Source organism: Ranitomeya imitator, chromosome 2, assembly GCF_032444005.1.
Source record: "Ranitomeya imitator isolate aRanImi1 chromosome 2, aRanImi1.pri, whole genome shotgun sequence".
Lineage (NCBI taxonomy): Eukaryota > Metazoa > Chordata > Amphibia > Anura > Dendrobatidae > Ranitomeya > Ranitomeya imitator.
In genome coordinates, this window is record NC_091283.1 from 372,944,481 (window position 1) to 372,963,495 (window position 19,015).

A 19,015-nucleotide genomic window follows, 5' to 3' on the forward strand; every position below is an offset into this window, starting at 1 on the left:
GCCCAGCTACGTAGTATATTGCCCAGCCACGTAGTATATTGCCCAGCCACGTAGTATATTGCCCAGCCACATAGTATATTGCCCAGCCACATAGTATATTGCCCAGTCACGTAGTATATTGCCCAGCGAGGTAGTATATTGCCCAGCGACTTAGTATATTGCCCAGTCATGTAGTATATTGCCCAGCCACATAGTATATTGCCCAGCCACATAGTATATTGCCCAGTCACGTAGTATATTGCCCAGCGAGGTAGTATATTGCCCAGCAACGTAGTATATTGCCCAGTCACGTAGTATATTGCCCAGCGAGGTAGTATATTGCCCAGCGACGTAGTATATTGGCCAGTCACGTAGTATATTAGCCAGTCACGTAGTATATTGGCCAGTCACGTAGGTATATAACACTGCCCAGGCAGTATTTAGCACTGTGTGCACCATATCCCTGTTAAAAAAAATAATTTAAATAATAGTTTATACTCACCCCTGAGATCCAGCGAAGCTGTGTGATGCGGCCGCCATCTTCCGTTCCCAGGATGCATTGCGAAATTACCCAGATGACTTAGCGATCTCGCGAGACTGCTAAGTCTTCTGGGTAAGTTCGCAATGCATCTCTGGGAACGGAAGATGGCGGCCGGCGCGAGCGCATCGTCCGACGACGGAAGGTGAGAATAGCAGGTATTTTGTATTTTTATTATTTTTAACATTAGATGTTTTTACTATTGACGCTGCATAGGCAGCATCAATAGTAAAAACTTGGTCACACAGGGTTAATAGCAGCGGTTACGGAGTGCGTTACCCGTGGCATAACGCGGTCCGTTACCGCTGGCATTAACCCTGTGTGAGCGGTGACCGGAGGGGAGTATGGAGCGGGCACTGACTGCGGGGAGTATGGAGCGAGCGCCGGGCACACTGACTACGGGGAGTATGGAGCGGGGAGTATGGAGCGGGTGCCGGGACACTAACTGCGGAGGGTATGAAGCGGGGAGTATGGAGCGGGCGCTGTGCACACTGACTGCGGGGAGTATGGAGCGGGCACTGTGACTGCAGGGGAGTAGGGTAGGGACTAATCGGACTGTGCCCGTCGCTGATTGGTCACGGCAGCCATGACAAGCAGCTGGCGAGACCAATCAGCGACTTGGATTCCATGACAGACAGAGGCCGCGACCAATGAATATCCGTGACAAAAAGACAGACAGAAAGAAGGACAGACAGAAAGACGGAAGTAACCCGTACACAATTATATATATATAGATGCCAATGGTTTGAACTCGCCGGTTAAAAGATCCATCTTTTGGAAGAATATTTGCAAAGGCTATACTTTGCCTCTTTTGAGATTGTACATTTAGATCAGCAAGGAGCAAATGTATTAATTTTAGATTTTATATACGAAAACAGTACAGTGCTTACAAAAATGACAAAAAAAGATTACCGGTAATTAAAATACATGCATACAAGGCAAAAAGAGTACAAAATAAAAAGATACATACATAAACATCTTGTAGATTAGATCTGTTAGATTTCCTGGCAGAGGAGACACTGTAAAAATTTGGACAAATCTACGTTACTCCTGAGTCTGTTGAGAAGAGGATGGCTAATTGTATGCAATCTAAAATGGGTGCCACAGGTTCCGATTTCCCACAGGCTCTTCCTAGTAAAATTATACTTCCAAGCATACTTTTGCTATCCTACACACACCAAACATGACTATGATATATCCATAATTTGGGATGATATATTTCTGTGGTTTTCTAAGGCCAAAAATCCTTGCGTTTGGAACCACAGAAGCGAGGATATTCCCTAATCACAGATATATCAGAATTGTGCTGACACCAGATGATCATCTATATGACATGGAAATATTCCATTTCTATTGTGCCATGTGAAGTCCCTGGTATAGATGGGAAACGTCCAGTCCACCTTGGTTCAATTATCATCCTTGCATATATAAGAGACTCCTTATTTTTCCAACAGGAGTTTTTTTTATTACTAATTTTAATACTGTACAATCTGCTTATTTCATGCACCTTTTCTATCTTTTATATAAGGTAAATGCATTCAGCTGCATATTTGTCAACTAGAATAATCATTCATTGATGCTTATGTCTTCCTGGTGTGGGGGTTTCATTATTTGGTTTATCTTATCCTTACCCCTATTTGTCGTTTGTACATTTTTAATTGTTTTTAATTGTCCATCATTGTTGCTTTGCTTTCAAATACAATTGATGTATTTTTCATATCTTCTTATTATTTGAGAATTTTTTCTTTGCAGCTTTTTTTCTCGCTCTTCCATACAGTTTTTGCAGTTTAATAGCACTTTATTTATTTTATTGGTGTGCCCATTGCCTTTTTCTTAATTTAATTATATACTCCCAGGAAATGCTGCCAGCTGTCCAGAAATATTGGGTTTTTATTTATCTAATCCATAACACAATCCATAATGATATTGTAATAAACTTTTTATTGGTTCTTGCAAATCGTTTATTGCTCTAAATTGCGTCCCCTTTCTTTTGGCCCTGTTACTTTTACTTGACTATAAAAACTAGAAAATTTTAGGTTTTACTACCTGTCAATAACAAATCTGTAGCAAAAACAAAATGGTTCTCTCCTGTGTGATTTCTTTGATGTCTAACAAGATGTGATCTCTGGTTAAAACATTTACCACATTCTGAACATGAAAATGGCTTCTCCCCTGTGTGACTTCTCCGATGTATAACAAGATATGATTTATTTTTGAAACATTTCCCACATTCTGAACATGAAAATGGCTTTTCTCCTGTATGAATTTTATGATGTCTAACAAGATGTGATCTCTGGCTAAAACATTTACCACATTCTGAACATGAAAATGGCTTCTCCCCTGTGTGACTTCTCCGATGTATAACAAGATTTGATTTCCCACTAAAACATATCCCACATTCTGAACATGTAAATGGCTTCTTCCCTGTGTGAGTTCTCTGATGTAAAACAAGATGTGATTTATTCTTGAAACATTTCCCACATTCTGAACATGAAAATGGCTTTTCCCCTGTGTGATTTCTCTGATGTATAACAAGTTGTGATTTCTCGCTATAACATATCCCACATTCTGAACATTTAAATGGCTTTTCACCTGTGTGAATTCTGTAATGTATAACAAGATGTGATTTCTTCCTGAAACATTTTCCACATTCTGAGCAAGAAAATGGCTTTTCATCTGAGTGAATTTTCATATGGGCAACAAGGTAACATTTCTCTGTAAAACATTTCTCACATTCTGAACATGAAAAGGACTTCTCTCCCGTGTGAATTTTCTGATGCCTAACAAGATGTGATTTCTTGGTAAAACATGACCCACATTCCGAGCATGAAAATGGCTTCTTGGCTTTGTAAGTTCTTTGATGTTTAACAAAATATGATTTTAGGATAAAACGTTCCTCACCATCTGAGCATGAAAATGGCTTCGCTTCTTTGTGATGTTTTCCATATTTATCAAGATTTGATTCATCTGTAAAACATTTGCTACGTTTTATGCATGCAAATGGTTTCTCCACTGTGTGAGCTCTTTGATGGCCAACCTCTTCCCTTTTATTTTTCATAAGAGTCTGTGATGCCTCAAAAGATAAAAGCTGTTGTAAAGGATCAGCTGATAGATCTTCGGTATGTACATCTGCTTTAAAATCTGTAGCCATCGCATGTCCCTCTGAGCTTCTGAAACAGTCATCTGTCAAGAATAAAATAGAGTTGAGCCTAACAATGTTGGAATGATGGTAATAACCTAACAGTTAGATTTTTTTTTAGTTTCACTGTGCTTTTCATCAGTCTTTTCAAGTGAACTTCTCAGTGGAGAATCATATAGGGAATAAATAACTTTAATCTATTTGATGCACTCTCTAAAATCTACAATTCCTCTAAATCCACGATCCACAGGTAGCAAGTATCAGGCACTGGTTGCATGATTTCAGCCATATGTGTTTAACTTTCAAACATTATTTAACTCTAAGCTATGTTTTTCTCTAAAAAAGCAGCATAAAATCATACAGCCAGTATCTGATACATTTATGATCCGCAGGCAGCATGTATCGGCGGTCAGGAGCCCTTTAAGTTCACAAAATCATCAGCAAAATCATGTTTAAAAAGTATTTAAAAAATAACATATGTTATCTGTTTTTTTTGTGCTCTCATTGACTTCTAATGCATGAGTCTGATGTGGAATAAGGATCAAAGTAGTGAATGCATCGGACAATGTGTAAAAGCTTTCATGTGAACCAGCATATTGACCTGCATTGTTCCTTGTGCTGACCGTATGCTACCTGTTTTACCAAAACACAAAACCCCAAAACATCAGGATCAGAAGATAATATACCAAACCAGTGTGGCCTCCTCATACCCATCCTGGTATGCTTTGCCTCCTCATCCCCATCAATATTCGTGCTGAGAAGTGAATATTCATTCTCTTTAATAGCGGGCACACATGATTGCTCAGCAGCTGCAGGAGCCAGCGGCTGCGGCTAACACTGTGCCCGCAATTAAAGGGAACCTGCCACCCCCAAAATCAAAGGTGAGCTAAGCCCACTGGCATCAGAGGCTTATCTACAGCATTCTGTAATGCTGTAGATAAGCCCCCGATGTATCCTGATAGATGAGAAAAAGAGGTTAGATTATACTCACCTGGGCGGGCGGGTCCGATCCGATGGGCGTCGGGGTCCGGGGCCTCCCATCTTCATAGGATGACGTCCTCTTCTTGTCTTCACGCTACGGCTCTGGGGCAGGCGTAGTTTTTCTGCCCTATTGAGGGCAGAGCAAAGTACTGCAGTGCGCAGGCGCCGGGCATCTCTGACCTTTTCCGGCGCCTGCACACTGCAGTACTTTGCTCTGCCCTCAAGAAGACAAGAAGAGGACGTCATCGTAAGAAGATGGGAGGCGCCGGACCAGACCACGACGCCCATCGGAACGGACCGCAGCGGTAACACCCCTGGGTGAGTTTAATCTAACCTCTTTTTCTCATCTTTCAGGATACATCGGGGGCTGTAGATAAGCCTCTGATGCCGGTGGGCTTAGCTCACCTTCGATTTTTGGGGTGACAGGTTCCCTTTAAAAACCAATGAATATTCATTGCTCTCTGCGCCTTTGGAAGTGGAGAGCAGTGGATATTCATTCCTTTAAGTAGACAGCACTCGTGAAAGGCTGGCAGCTGCAGGAAGTCGGCGGCTGCGGCCAACAGAATGTCTGCTATGAAGGAGCAGTGAATATTAATTTCTCTTTAGCAGCGGGCACAGGAGTTAGCCGCAGCAGCCAGCTCCTGCCTCCCGGGACCCTCTGCTCCCGCACCTCCCCATCCACAGAGCAGATATATCCGGACTAAAAGATCCACCTCCCATTTTCCTTCACATTTTTGGAGGAAAGAAGTGCATCTTATAGTCCGAAAAATACGGGAAGTTACAGCAATCCTATTAAATAGGTCATAAAAGACTGAGTGTTTTACTGCCTCAAGACGTGGGGTCAGAACTATGTAAGGCTGGGTTCACATTGCGTTATAGGCAGTCCGTTAGATGGACTATGTTACACTGTGGCATAACGCGGTGTAACGCAGTCCGTTAATGCCGCCATTAAGTCCTATGCCAGACGCATCACAAGCGATGTGCCGTCATTGAGTGACGGACCCTGGGACACAGGCTGCAGCATTTCAGGGTCCGTCACTGCTAGCGCAGATAGAGCATCTGCAAGCTCTATCTGCGCTAGCGTGATGACATATCGGCACTTGCGTTAACAGCAGCCCGTTAACGCATGTGTTGAACGGGCTGCTGTTAACGCAATGTGAACCTAGCCTAAGAGGAGTCCATTATCCACAGACATACGTGTTTTCTTCTTCTTCTCAGTTTGCTGAATTAACAATCACTAACAACTACCTAAGCAGCAGACGGACTAACGTGAAAGTATGATATTAGTGCAATGCATGTTGTAGGCTTGCAGCTGGGTACTGGATGGAGTGTAAATGTCACCGAAGAACCTAGGCGCAGTGATGTGAAACCCGGAGGAGTAGACTCCATCATGGATAGGTACTGAGAGGTTTGTTAAAGGGACACTGTCACCTGAATTTGGAGGGAACAATCTTCAGCCATGGAGGCGGGGTTTTGGGGTTTTTGATTCACCCCTTCCTTACCCGCTGGCTGCATGCTGGCTGCAATATTGGATTGAAGTTCATTCTCTGTCCTCCGTAGTACACGCCTGCACAAGGTAATCTTGCCTTGCGCAGGCGTGTACTCCATGGCTGAAGATTGTTCCCTCCAAATTCAGGTGACAGTGTCCCTTTAATGGGTCCATATTTTTGGGTCCGGGTTTTAGGAATGACTGATAGAGCTGGTCGTTCCTATCCTCCACTCCTGAAGGTGAAGCTGGGATAAAAGGGCAGCTGAACTTCCTCAGGAATGGTCTGGGAGGGGAGGTGGAAACACTTCTTGGACTTGGCTCTGTGTGTGAAGGTGAAAGTGTAAGAGAATGGTTAGCCATAATATATTGAACAGCCATGTTGGCTCTAGCAGCCATCTTGTGCAAAGATAGAAACCAACTAATTCTTCTAAAATGCTAATAAGATGTACTTCTGAAAGCCCTAGACAGATTGGAGATACAAGATGAGATCATGGCCATTAGCAGGTATAGTTAGCATACACACAGGTTAACCGGATCAGCTACAGGGCAATGAGATAATAAAAAAGGGTAACATATGGTAATAAATAAGTGGTAATAAATAAGTTGTCATTATGTACAGATTTATGTGACCAGCCTAATAGATGTGATGTGATTGATGACAGTGGCTAAGAGGAACATGGAGATTTACGAGTTCTAATGGAGTTTGGGGTAAGGAGCCTTAAAGTCATTACATTTAATGATTGTATGCTTTGTTCTTGAATATATGCTTTTCTCCGCAGTATGATGTTATCATGTATACGCTCTTTTGAAGCAATTTGCTTTCTTTGTCTGTATCATTTATAAAAAGTCTCTGTTATTCTTGTTCGGGACCACAACATCACCAGTCTGCTGCCAGGCCAGACCATCACCAGATATCTCAGCGTTACTTCGCCTCACTGACTTTTCCATGTGTTGTTCTGCTGCGAAATCTCCGAATAAACTTCAGTCTCAGCTTGATAAGAGGATTGTCTACAGATTTTTCCAGGCTCCTCCAGCTCTCAGTAAAGGCCCCTTCACATTAAGCGACGCTGCAGCGATACCGACAACGATTCGGATCGCTGCAGCGTCGCTGTTTGGTCGCTGGAGAGCTGTCACACAGACCGCTCTCCAGCGACCAACGATGCCGGTAACCAGGGTAAACATCGGGTAACTAAGCGCAGGGCCGCGCTTACTAACCCGATGTTTACCCTGGTTACCATGCTAAAAGTAAAAAAAAACAAACACTAGATACTTACCTACAGCTGTCTGTCCTCCAGCGCTGCGCTCTATATAGTTATATACTCACCCGTGGGGATCCAGCGAACCTCTGGCGATACGCGCGCGGCTGCCGCCATCTTCCGTTCCCAGGATGCATTGCGAAATTGCCCCAGATGACTTAGCCGTTATGGAGTGCGTTACCCGCGGCATAACGCGGTCCGTTACCGCCGGCATTAACCCTGTGTGAGCGGTGACTGGAGGGGAGTATGGAGCGGGCGCCGGGCACCGACTGCCGGGGAGTAAGGAGCGGCCATTTTCTTCTTGACTGTGCCCGTCGCTGATTGGTCGTGGCTGTTTTGCCGCGACCAATCAGCGACTTGGATTTCCATGACAGACAGAGAGATGGAAGTGACCCTTAGACAATTATATAGTAGACATTTAAAACGATGATTACTATTTAAAGTATGGCAAGTGCAACAGCCAACAATGATGCAAGCAGGCCTGTGGAATGGATTCGTTTATGCCCAATAAATAGATATTTGAACAGCTTAGAGCGATTTTACATGATTACATTCTTGTGAACCTCTGTCTAGGTGTTTTGAATATTTTGAAATTTATAGCACCAGCTGCGAAAAGCGGAAATTGGCAGAGGAATACTCGGTCTCCATCCTTAGCCTGTCTCGATAGTGATTTACTAGTGGACACAGAAACGGGATAATTAAGGAAACATGTTCTTTTCCTTAATTGCTTAACCCCTTTACCCCCGGAGCGTTCTCGTTTTTGCGTTTTCGTTTTTCGCTCCCCTCCTTCCTAGAGCCATAACTTTTTTATTTTTCCGTCAATATGGCCAAGTGAGGGCTTATTTTTTGCGGGCGAGTTGTACGGTGGCGCAGTGGTTAGCACAGCAGCCTTGCAGCGCTGGAGTCCTGGGTTCAAACCTCACCAAGGACAACATCTGAAAAGAGTTTGTATATATCTCCGTATATGCGTGGGTTTCCTCCGGGTACTCCAGTTTTCCCACATTCCAAAGACATACTGATAGGGAATTTAGATTGTGAGCCCCATCGGGGACAGTGATGATAATGTGTGCAACCTGTAAAGCGCTGCGGAATATGTTAGCGCTATATAAAAATAAAGATTATTATTATTACTTTTGAACGACACCATTGGTTTTACCAAGTGCGGTAAAATTGCAAAAAAAAAGAGCAAACCCACACTTTGCTTTTGCTAGATTCACTAAATGCTAAAACTTTTTTTTTTTTTATCTAAGTGGTGAAAAAAAAAAATTCAAAACTTTGCTAACCCCCCCTCCCCCACCAAAAAAAACCCAATGTGCGCAACTTTCCGATACCCGTACCGTCCCCATTTTTCATGATCTGGGGTCAGGTGAGGGGTTATTTTTTGCGCACTGGGCTGTCGTTTTTAATGATACCATTTTGGTGCAGATACGTTCTTTTGATCGCCTGTTACTGCATTTTAATGCAATGTCTCAGCAACCAAAAAAAACGTAATTCAGGCGTTTTAAATTTTTTTCTTGCTACGCCATTTAGCGATCAGGTAAATCCTTTTTTATTATTGATAGAATGGGCGATTCTGAACGCGGCGATACCAAATATGTGTAGGTTTGATTTTTTTTTTTATTGTTTTATTTTAAATGGGGCAAAAGGGAGGTGATTTGAACTTTTATATTTTTTTTTACTTTTTTCATATTTTTAAAAACTTTTTTTTTTTTGCATGCTTCAATAGCCTCCATGGGAGGCTAGAAGCTGCCACAACTTGATCGGCACTGCTACATAGAGGCGATGCTCAAATCGCCCCTATGTAGCAGAATTACAGACTTGCTAGGAGCGCCGACCACAGGGTGGCGCTCACAGCAATCCGGTATCAACAACCATGGAGACCTCTGGTTGTCATGCAGAGGCACCGATGACCCCAGATCATGTGATGGGGGTCACCGGTGAGCGCATTTCCGGCTGGATGGCCGAAAGTGCTTGTTAAATGACATGCCGCTGTCAGAGTTTGACAGCGGCATTTAACTAGTTAATAGGTGCGGGTGGATCACGATTTCACCATCGCCTATTGCGGGCACATGTCAGCTGTTCAAAACAGCTGACACGTCCCGGCCTTGAGGTGGGCTCACCGCCAGAGCCCACATCAAAGTACGTCCGATGGCAGTAAGGGGTTAATATACATAAGCTGGTGTTTTTAATAAGATCTGATCTGATTAAAAAAATATATATCAGTAGAGACATTTCCAGAGTCCCTCACCTCTATCCATTCAATATTTCATGTCCACGTCACTGCTGTAATTCTACATGGTTTGTTTTTTTTTACTTAAAAGTATCATCACATTTTTATCTATTATTAATTAGTTTTCTGACAGGAGGCAGACTATTCAGAGGTTTTCATATTTCAACAGCCCCCTGGATCCACAGATCGGAATTATAGATTAAACACAATGGATTTGCGTCTTTCTACTTTTATCAACTCTGCATTTAGTGGTTACTTCTCACCTGGATAGTCATCTGTAGGAATCTCCTCTTTACACCACTCATCACCAATCACAAATGTCTCGATATTATAAATATGGGTCAGATCTTCATCCTGAAACAAATATTGTAAAAGTCACAGACAGATGGAGAAGTCACATCTGTGATCAATTTTAATAGTGCCATCTCCACCGTTCTCATTCCACAAGTATAAAACATGTAATACTGGTGGGTAAAAGAAGACTGAGCACAAGACCTTCACAGCTGTCTACACATCATAGGGGAGATCTCATGACACCTTCTCTCCATCTACCTGATGATCCTGAGGAACATTGGGATCTTCTTTACAGTCCTGGTGAAGAAGAGGATGGGGACATCTCTCTGGTGTTGTCCTCTTACTGGATAGAACTGGAGGAAACACATACAGGGACTGAATTCATCCTTTACATACAGATAATTATAGGCCGTGTGCATTTAGTCCTGTCTATTACCTGGTGATAGGGGAGGCTGGGGAACCTCCATCATGACGTCCTTGTACAGATCTTTGTGTTCTTCTAAATACTCCCACTCCTCCATGGAGAAATAGACGGCGACATCCTGACACCTTATAGGAACCTGACACATACAATGATACGGTCATCTCCCTGTTCCCTTCATAGCGTTACTGTATAATGTCCCAGCATTCCCAGCAGTGTCACCTCTCCAGTCAGCAGCTCAATCATCTTGTAGGTGAGTTCTAGGATCTTTTGGTCATTGATGTCCTCATGTATCAGGCGGTGAGGTGGAGGCCCAGTGATTGGGCTCAGGGGTTTTCCCCGTCCCTCAGACACAGGGTCCTGACAGCGCTCACTAGAGGTCTTCTTCACTACTGTGTAATCCTGGTTATGGAGAGACACATTAATAAATCTCACTACAGACATTTCCAGAGTCCTCACCTCTCCAGTTCTGTCCATCTGTTATTCCCATAGATAATTATGTAATGTGACATCATCAGAATCTCTCACCTCTCCAGTAAGCCGGAAGAGGATCTCTAGGGTGAGGTGCATTATCTTCTCCACCATCTTTTTCCTTTCCCTATCCATCCTTGCTATGTCAAATTCTGTTATATAGAAGATCTCCACTGGGAGAATCTGATATTATAGGGACCTAAATAGAAAGAAGGTGAGCTGATGAAACATCATAAAGATACCATGTAATAACACAATTACTGGAAATAATAAGGGGAAACAAATGAGATAAAATGTGTATCTGTTGTAATTGCTACCTGTAGACCAGTGGTCTCCAACATTTCTGACCTAGAGAGCCACATTCCGCTCTGACAGGGCGTTGTGAGCCACATTTAGCTCCCTCCCCATCACAGTAGTGGCAACTAGAGTTGAGCGACTTTTACTTTTTTCGGATCGAGTCCAGTTTCGCAAAACCCGACTTAGTCAAAGGTCGGGTGAAATCGTCCGATTATTGCGAAAAGTCGGGGGCCGACTGAAACACGAAACCCAATGCAAGTCAATGGGGAATCAAAGTCGGCAGTGAGTGGAGGACAGAAAAACACCTACAGTATCCATTTTAATGCCAAAAACATCAATTCTTGTTACTTAAGCTTGTCAATCTTAATTTACTTTATAATAATAGTTAGGCATTAAAAACTGGGGGTCATTTGGCTAAAATTGTGGGGGGGTAGGGCTGGCTCAAGATTTTCGTGGGCCCAGGAAACGCGGAATACGTCACGGCGGTGGAGCAGGGAGAGATAAGTATTTCAACTTTGCAAGTGCTGTGATCCTGAGCAAGCAGGGGGGGCCCACTCGTTGGCACTGGCACAGGGCCCCTCATAGTATGGCGGTGCGTTTGACGTCGGGTGGCGCCTCCCACTGCCAGAGACACTTTTGCATACTATGAGGGGCCCTGTGCCATGGCCAACGAGTATGCCCCCACCCACCTGATGAAGGAACCTGCACTGTCATCTGCACCTTCCTCTTTGTCCCCGTGTAAGGTGGTATAGTATGCGGGAAGGGGAACCTGACTTTCAGCAGGGTCAGATTCTGGCTCTGTAGAGTGCAAGGGGAATGTAGTGGTCTGGGTCAATGTACCAACAGACTCATCTAGCAGGGGCTGGGCAATGGGCAGGATGAGGAGGAAACACAGATATAGGCCCAAATAATAAAGTAGGCTAAATGCAGTTCAAAATTGGTAACAGGACTATACAGGCGGCATTGCTTTGTTCAGTGGAGGAAAACTGTAATGAGTGGCAGACACAGTTATTAGGCCCAAATAATAAATTGGGCTAAATGTCTGCCAAAAAATTGTTCATAAATAAACAGGCGACATTGCTTTGCTCAGTGTCGGAAAATTGTAATGAGTAGCAGACTAAGTTAGTAGGCCCAAATAATAAAGTAGGCTAAATGTCTGCCAAAAAATGTTCATAAACAGGTGGCGTAGCTAGGTACAGAGGTGGGCTCCTCTGCTGAGTAGCAGATAGTGGTAATAGGCGCAAAGTATTAACTGGTCTAAATGGAGGCCAGGGCCCCTGTATATTTTAACTATCATCTATCATTTCAACAAATTTGTATTGACAGTGCCACTGAAGGATTTAACAGCACAGACTACACAGTGGTGAAGCAGGGAGAGGTAAGTATTGCAAGTGGTAGAGCACTGTTCGAGTTGGGTGGGAACACTCTCTCGTGGGCGGCGGTACTGGCACAGGGCCCCTCATATTACGACGGTGTGTCTGACATTGTTTGTGCACCACCACCGTCAGAGACACTTCATTGTACTATGAGGGACCCTGTGCCAGTGCCGTCGCCCAAGAGTGGGCCCACCCACCTGTCCAGGCAATCGGCACTCGCACGGGTGCTTGCGCCAGGTGGTGACCACGGCTCTGTGGGGGGAGTCAGCCCATTTAGGGAGGTATAAAAATGGGCTATGGTGGACATTCAGCAGCTTCAAATGGAGGAATTGGAGAAGTCTGTAAGAGGAGGCCAAAAGCAAGACATTTTTTAGGCAAGCTACGTGTCAGCAGGGGAAGGTGGGGCAAAATAATTTGAAATCCATGATTGGTTCATTTTAATGAAGGTTAGATCATCAACATTCTGGGTAGCCAGACGTGTCCTTTTTTTTCGGTCAGTATTGAACCAGAAGCACTGAAGACTCTTTCTGATAGCACACTAGCAGCAGGGCAAGCGAGCTCCTGTAATGCATATTCTGCCAAAACGTCTTGTTCCTGACCGGGAGCATCCACTGCCGACTCGCTGCTTTTATATTTGGAACTTTCTGAAGAGGAGGCGAAAGAGCTAGAGGCTGAGTCAGCAAGGAAAGCCAAAACTTTTTCCTGCTGCTCCGGCTTTAAAAGCTGTTTTCCTACTCCCAGATAAGGGAGCCTTCGAGGCCTTGTGTAGCCAGACGATGACGCTGGCTCAATACTTCCAGCCTTAGGTGCTATTGTGCTTTTGCCACTACCACCAGATGCACCACTGTTATGAACTGGTGGTTTAGAAACACAATGGACCTGGTGATTAAGAGCACACAAAATGACCTGATAGTTACTAATAACATAGGACGAGCTCTGAGACGTGGGAACTCTGCTGACCGCAATCCCTAATCCTATCACACCACACTAGAAGTAGCCGTGGAGCGCTCCTGACCAGACCTAGGCGCCTCGGCACAGCCTAAGAAACTAGCTAGCCCTGAAGATAGAAAAATAAGCCTACCTTGCCTCAGAGAAATTCCCCAAAGGAAAAGGCAGCCCCCCACATATAATGACTGTGAGTAAAGATGAAAATACAAACACAGAGATTAAATAGATTTTAGCAAAGTGAGGCCCGACTTACTGAATAGACCGAGGATAGGAAAGATAGCTTTGCGGTCAGCACAAAAACCTACAAACAACCACGCAGAGGGTGCAAAAAGACCCTCCGCACCGACTAACGGTACGGAGGTGCTCCCTCTGCGTCCCAGAGCTTCCAGCAAGCAAGACAAACCAAAATAGCAAGCTGGACAGAAAAAATAGCAAACAAAAGAAACACAAGCAGAACTTAGCTTATGCAGAGAAGACAGGCCACAAGAACGATCCAGGAGAGAGCAAGACCAATACTGGAACATTGACTGGAGGCAAGGAGCGAAGAACTAGGTGGAGTTAAATAGAGCAGCACCTAACGACTTAACCTCGTCACCTGAGGAAGGAGACTCAGAAGCCGCAGCCCCACTCACATCCACCAGAGGAAGCCCATGGACAGAACCAGCCGAAGTACCACTCATGACCACAGGAGGGAGCTTGACCACAGAATTCACAACAGTACCCCCCCCCCTTGAGGAGGGGTCACCGAACCCTCACCAGAGCCCCCAGGCCGACCAGGATGAGCCAAATGAAAGGCACGAACCAGATCGGCAGCATGAACATCAGAGGCAAAGACCCAGGAATTATCTTGCTGACCATAACCCTTCCACTTAACCAGGTACTGGAGTTTCCGTCTCGAAATACGAGAATCCAAAATCTTCTCCACCACATACTCCAACTCCCCCTCAACCAAAACCGGGGCAGGAGGATCAACGGATGGAACCACAGGTGCCACGTATCTCCGCAACAATGACCTATGGAATACATTATGGATGGAAAAAGAAGCTGGAAGGGTCAAACGAAACGACACAGGATTAAGAACCTCAGAAATCCTATACAGACCAATGAAACGAGGCTTAAATTTAGGAGAGGAAACTTTCATAGGAATATAACGAGATGACAACCAAACCAAATCCCCAACACGAAGTCGGGGACCCACACAGCGCCTGCGGTTAGCGAAACGTTGAGCCTTCTCCTGGGACAATGTCAAATTGTCCACTACATGAGTCCAAATCTGCTGCAACCTATCCACCACAGTATCCACACCAGGACAGTCCGAAGACTCAACCTGCCCTGAAGAGAAACGAGGATGGAAACCAGAATTGCAGAAAAACGGCGAAACCAAAGTAGCCGAGCTGGCCCGATTATTAAGGGCGAACTCAGCCAAAGGCAAAAAGGACACCCAATCATCCTGATCAGCAGAAACAAAGCATCTCAGATATGTTTCCAAGGTCTGATTGGTTCGTTCAGTTTGGCCATTTGTCTGAGGATGGAAAGCCGAGGAAAAAGACAAATCAATGCCCATCCTAGCACAAAAGGATCGCCAAAACCTCGAAACAAACTGGGAACCTCTGTCAAAAACGATGTTCTCCGGAATGCCATGTAAACGAACCACATGCTGGAAAAACAATGGCACCAAATCAGAGGAGGAAGGCAATTTAGACAAGGGTACCAAATGGACCATCTTAGAGAAGCGATCACAAACCACCCAAATGACCGACATCTTTTGAGAGACAGGGAGATCCAAAATAATATCCATAGAGATATGTGTCCAGGGCCTCTTCGGGACCGGCAAGGGCAAAAGCAACCCACTGGCACGAGAACAGCAGGGCTTAGCCCGAGCACAAGTCCCACAGGACTGCACAAACGAACGCACATCCCGCGACAGAGACGGCCACCAAAAGGATCTAGCCACCAAATCTCTGGTACCAAAGATTCCAGGATGACCAGCCAACACCGAACAATGAACCTCAGAGATAACTCTACTCGTCCATTTATCAGGGACAAACAGTTTCTCCGCTGGGCAACGGTCAGGTCTATTAGCCTGAAATTTTTGCAGCACCCGCCACAAATCAGGGGAGATAGCAGACAAAATAACCCCCTCTTTGAGAATACCCGCCGGCTCAGGCAAACCCGGAGAGTCGGGCACAAAACTCCTAGACAGGGCATCCGCCTTCACATTCTTAGAGCCCGGAAGGTACGAAACCACAAAGTCAAAACGGGAGAAAAACAGCGACCAACGAGCCTGTCTAGGATTCAACCGTTTGGCAGACTCGAGATAAGTCAGATTCTTGTGATCAGTCAAGACCACCACGCGATGCTTAGCTCCTTCAAGCCAATGACGCCACTCCTCGAATGCCCACTTCATGGCCAGCAACTCACGATTGCCAACATCATAATTACGCTCAGCAGGCGAAAACTTCCTGGAAAAGAAGGCACATGGTTTAATCACTGAGCCATCGGAACTTCTTTGCGACAAAACAGCCCCCCGCTCCAATCTCAGAAGCATCAACCTCGACCTGGAACGGGAGCGAAACATCTGGCTGGCACAACACAGGGGCAGAAGAAAAACGACGCTTCAACTCCTGTAAAGCTTCCACAGCAGCAGAAGACCAATTGACCACATCAGCACCCTTCTTGGTTAAATCAGTCAACGGTTTAGCAATACTAGAAAAATTATTGATGAAGCGACAATAAAAATTAGCAAAGCCCAGGAACTTTTGCAGACTCTTCAGAGATGTCGGCTGAGTCCAATCATAAATGGCCTGAACTTTAACAGGGTCCATCTCGATAGTAGAAGGGGAAAAAATGAAACCCAAAAATGAAACCTTCTGAACACCAAAGAGACACTTTGACCCCTTCACAAACAAAGAATTCGCACGCAGGACCTGGAACACCATTCTAACCTGCTTCACGTGAGACTCCCAATCATCCGAGAAGACCAAAATATCATCCAAGTATACAATCAGGAATTTATCCAGGTACTCTCGGAAGATGTCATGCATAAAGGACTGAAATACTGATGGAGCATTGGAAAGCCCGAATGGCATAACCAGGTACTCAAAATGGCCCTCGGGCGTATTAAATGCTGTTTTCCATTCATCGCCCTGTTTAATACGCACAAGATTATACGCACCACGAAGATCTATCTTGGTGAACCAACTAGCCCCCTTAATCCGAGCAAACAAATCAGACAGCAGCGGCAAGGGGTACTGAAATTTGACTGTGATTTTATTAAGAAGGCGGTAATCAATACAAGGTCTCAACGAACCATCCTTCTTGGCCACAAAAAAGAACCCCGCTCCCAATGGCGACGACGACGGGCGAATATGACCCTTCTCCAAGGATTCCTTTACATAACTCCGCATAGCGGCGTGCTCAGGCACAGACAAATTAAACAGTCGACCTTTAGGAAACTTACTACCAGGAATCAAATCGATAGCACAATCGCAATCCCTATGCGGAGGTAGGGCACTGGATTTGGGCTCATCAAATACATCCCGGTAATCCGACAAGAACTCTGGGACCTCAGAAGGGGTGGATGATGAAATAGACAGAAATGGAACATCACCATGTACCCCCTGACAACTCCAGCTGGACACAGACATAGATTTACAATCCAATACTGGGTTATGGACTTGTAGCCATGGCAACCCCAACACGACCACATCATGCAGATTATGCAACACCAAAAAGCGAATGATGCGCAGGAGCCATGCACATGGTCAGTTGGGTCCAGTACTGAGGCTTATTCTTGGCCAAAGGCGTAGCATCAATTCCTCTCAATGGAATAGGATACTGCAAGGGCTCCAAGAAAAACCCACAGCGCCTAGCAAACTCCAAGTCCATCAAATTCAGGGCAGCGCCTGAATCCACAAATGCCATTACAGAATAGGACGACAGAGAGCAAATCAGAGTAACGGACAAAAGAAATTTAGACTGTACCGTACCAATGGTGGCAGACCTAGCGAACCGCTTAGTGCGCTTAGGACAATCGGAGATAGCATGAGTGGATTCACCACAGTAAAAACACAGCCCATTCTGACGTCTGTGTTCTTGCCGTTCAGCTCTGGTCAAAGTCCTATCACACTGCATAGGCTCAGGCCTATGCTCAGAGAATACCGCCAGATGGTGCACAGCTTTGCGCTCACGCATGCGCCGATCGATCTGAATGGCCAAAGACATAGACTCATTCAGACCAGCAGGCGTGGGAAATCCCACCATGACATCCTTAAGGGCTTCAGAGAGACCCTTTCTGAAAATTGCTGCCAGCGCACATTCATTCCATTGAGTGAGCACAGACCACTTCCTAAACTTCTGACAATATATCTCTACCTCATCCTGACCCTGACACAGAGCCAGCAAATTTTTCTCTGCTTGATCCACTGAATTAGGTTCATCATAAAGCAATCCGAACGCCAGAAAAAACGCATCAATATCACATAATGCAGGATCTCCTGGCGCAAGGGAAAATGCCCAGTCTTGAGGGTCGCCACGTAATAAAGAAATAATGATCTTAACTTGTTGAACTGGGTCACCAGAGGAGTGGGGTTTCAAAGCCAGAAACAGTTTGCAATTATTTTTGAAATTCAGAAACTTAGCTCTATCTCCAGAAAATAAATCAGGAATAGGAATTCTAGGTTCTAACATAGATTTCTGAACCACAAAGTCTTGAATATTTTGTACTCTTGCAGTGAGATGATCCACACAAGAAGACAGACCTTTAATGTCCATCACTACACCTGTGTCCTGAACCACCCAAATGTCTAGGGGAAAAGAAAGACAAAACACAGTGCAGAGAAAAAAAAATGGTCTCAGAACTTCTCTTTTCCCTCTATTGAGAAGCATTAGTACTTTGGGCCTCCAGTACTGTTATGAACTGGTGGTTTAGAAACACAATGGACCTGGTGATTAAGAGCACACAAAATGACCTGATAGTTACTAATAACATAGGACGAGCTCTGAGACGTGGGAACTCTGCTGACCGCAATCCCTAATCCTATCACACCACACTAGAAGTAGCCGTGGAGCGCTCCTGACCAGACCTAGGCGCCTCGGCACAGCCTAAGAAACTAGCTAGCCCTGAAGATAGAAAAATAAGCATACCTTGCCTCAGAGAAATTCCCCAAAGGAAAAGGCAGCCCCCCACATATAATGACTGTGAGTAAAGATGAAAATACAAACACAGAGATGAAATAGATTTTAGCAAAGTGAGGCCCGACTTACTGAATAGACCGAGGATAGGAAAGATAGCTTTGCGGTCAGCACAAAAACCTACAAACAACCACGCAGAGGGCGCAAAAAGACCCTCCGCACCGACTAACGGTACGGAGGTGCTCCCTCTGCGTCCCAGAGCTTCCAGCAAGCAAGACAAACCAAAATAGCAAGCTGGACAGAAAAAATAGCAAACAAAAGAAACACAAGCAGAACTTAGCTTATGCAGGGAAGACAGGCCACAAGAACGATCCAGGAGAGAGCAAGACCAATACTGGAACATTGACTGGAGGCAAGGAGCAAAGAACTAGGTGGAGTTAAATAGAGCAGCACCTAACGACTT

General features: G+C 44.9%; 1 protein-coding gene across 1 annotated transcript in view; it reads right to left on the minus strand.

The window, feature by feature from the left end:
- Window positions 1-1,382: 1,382 nt before the first annotated feature.
- Window positions 1,383-19,015, minus strand: part of LOC138666607 (zinc finger protein 585A-like) — a 112,436-nt gene continuing 94,803 nt past the window's right edge. The window contains exon 15 of the mRNA XM_069754803.1: window positions 1,383-3,421. Within this exon, the coding sequence (XP_069610904.1) occupies window positions 2,550-3,421 (872 nt within the window). The 3' untranslated portion in view covers window positions 1,383-2,549. The remainder of the gene's footprint in view (window positions 3,422-19,015) is intronic.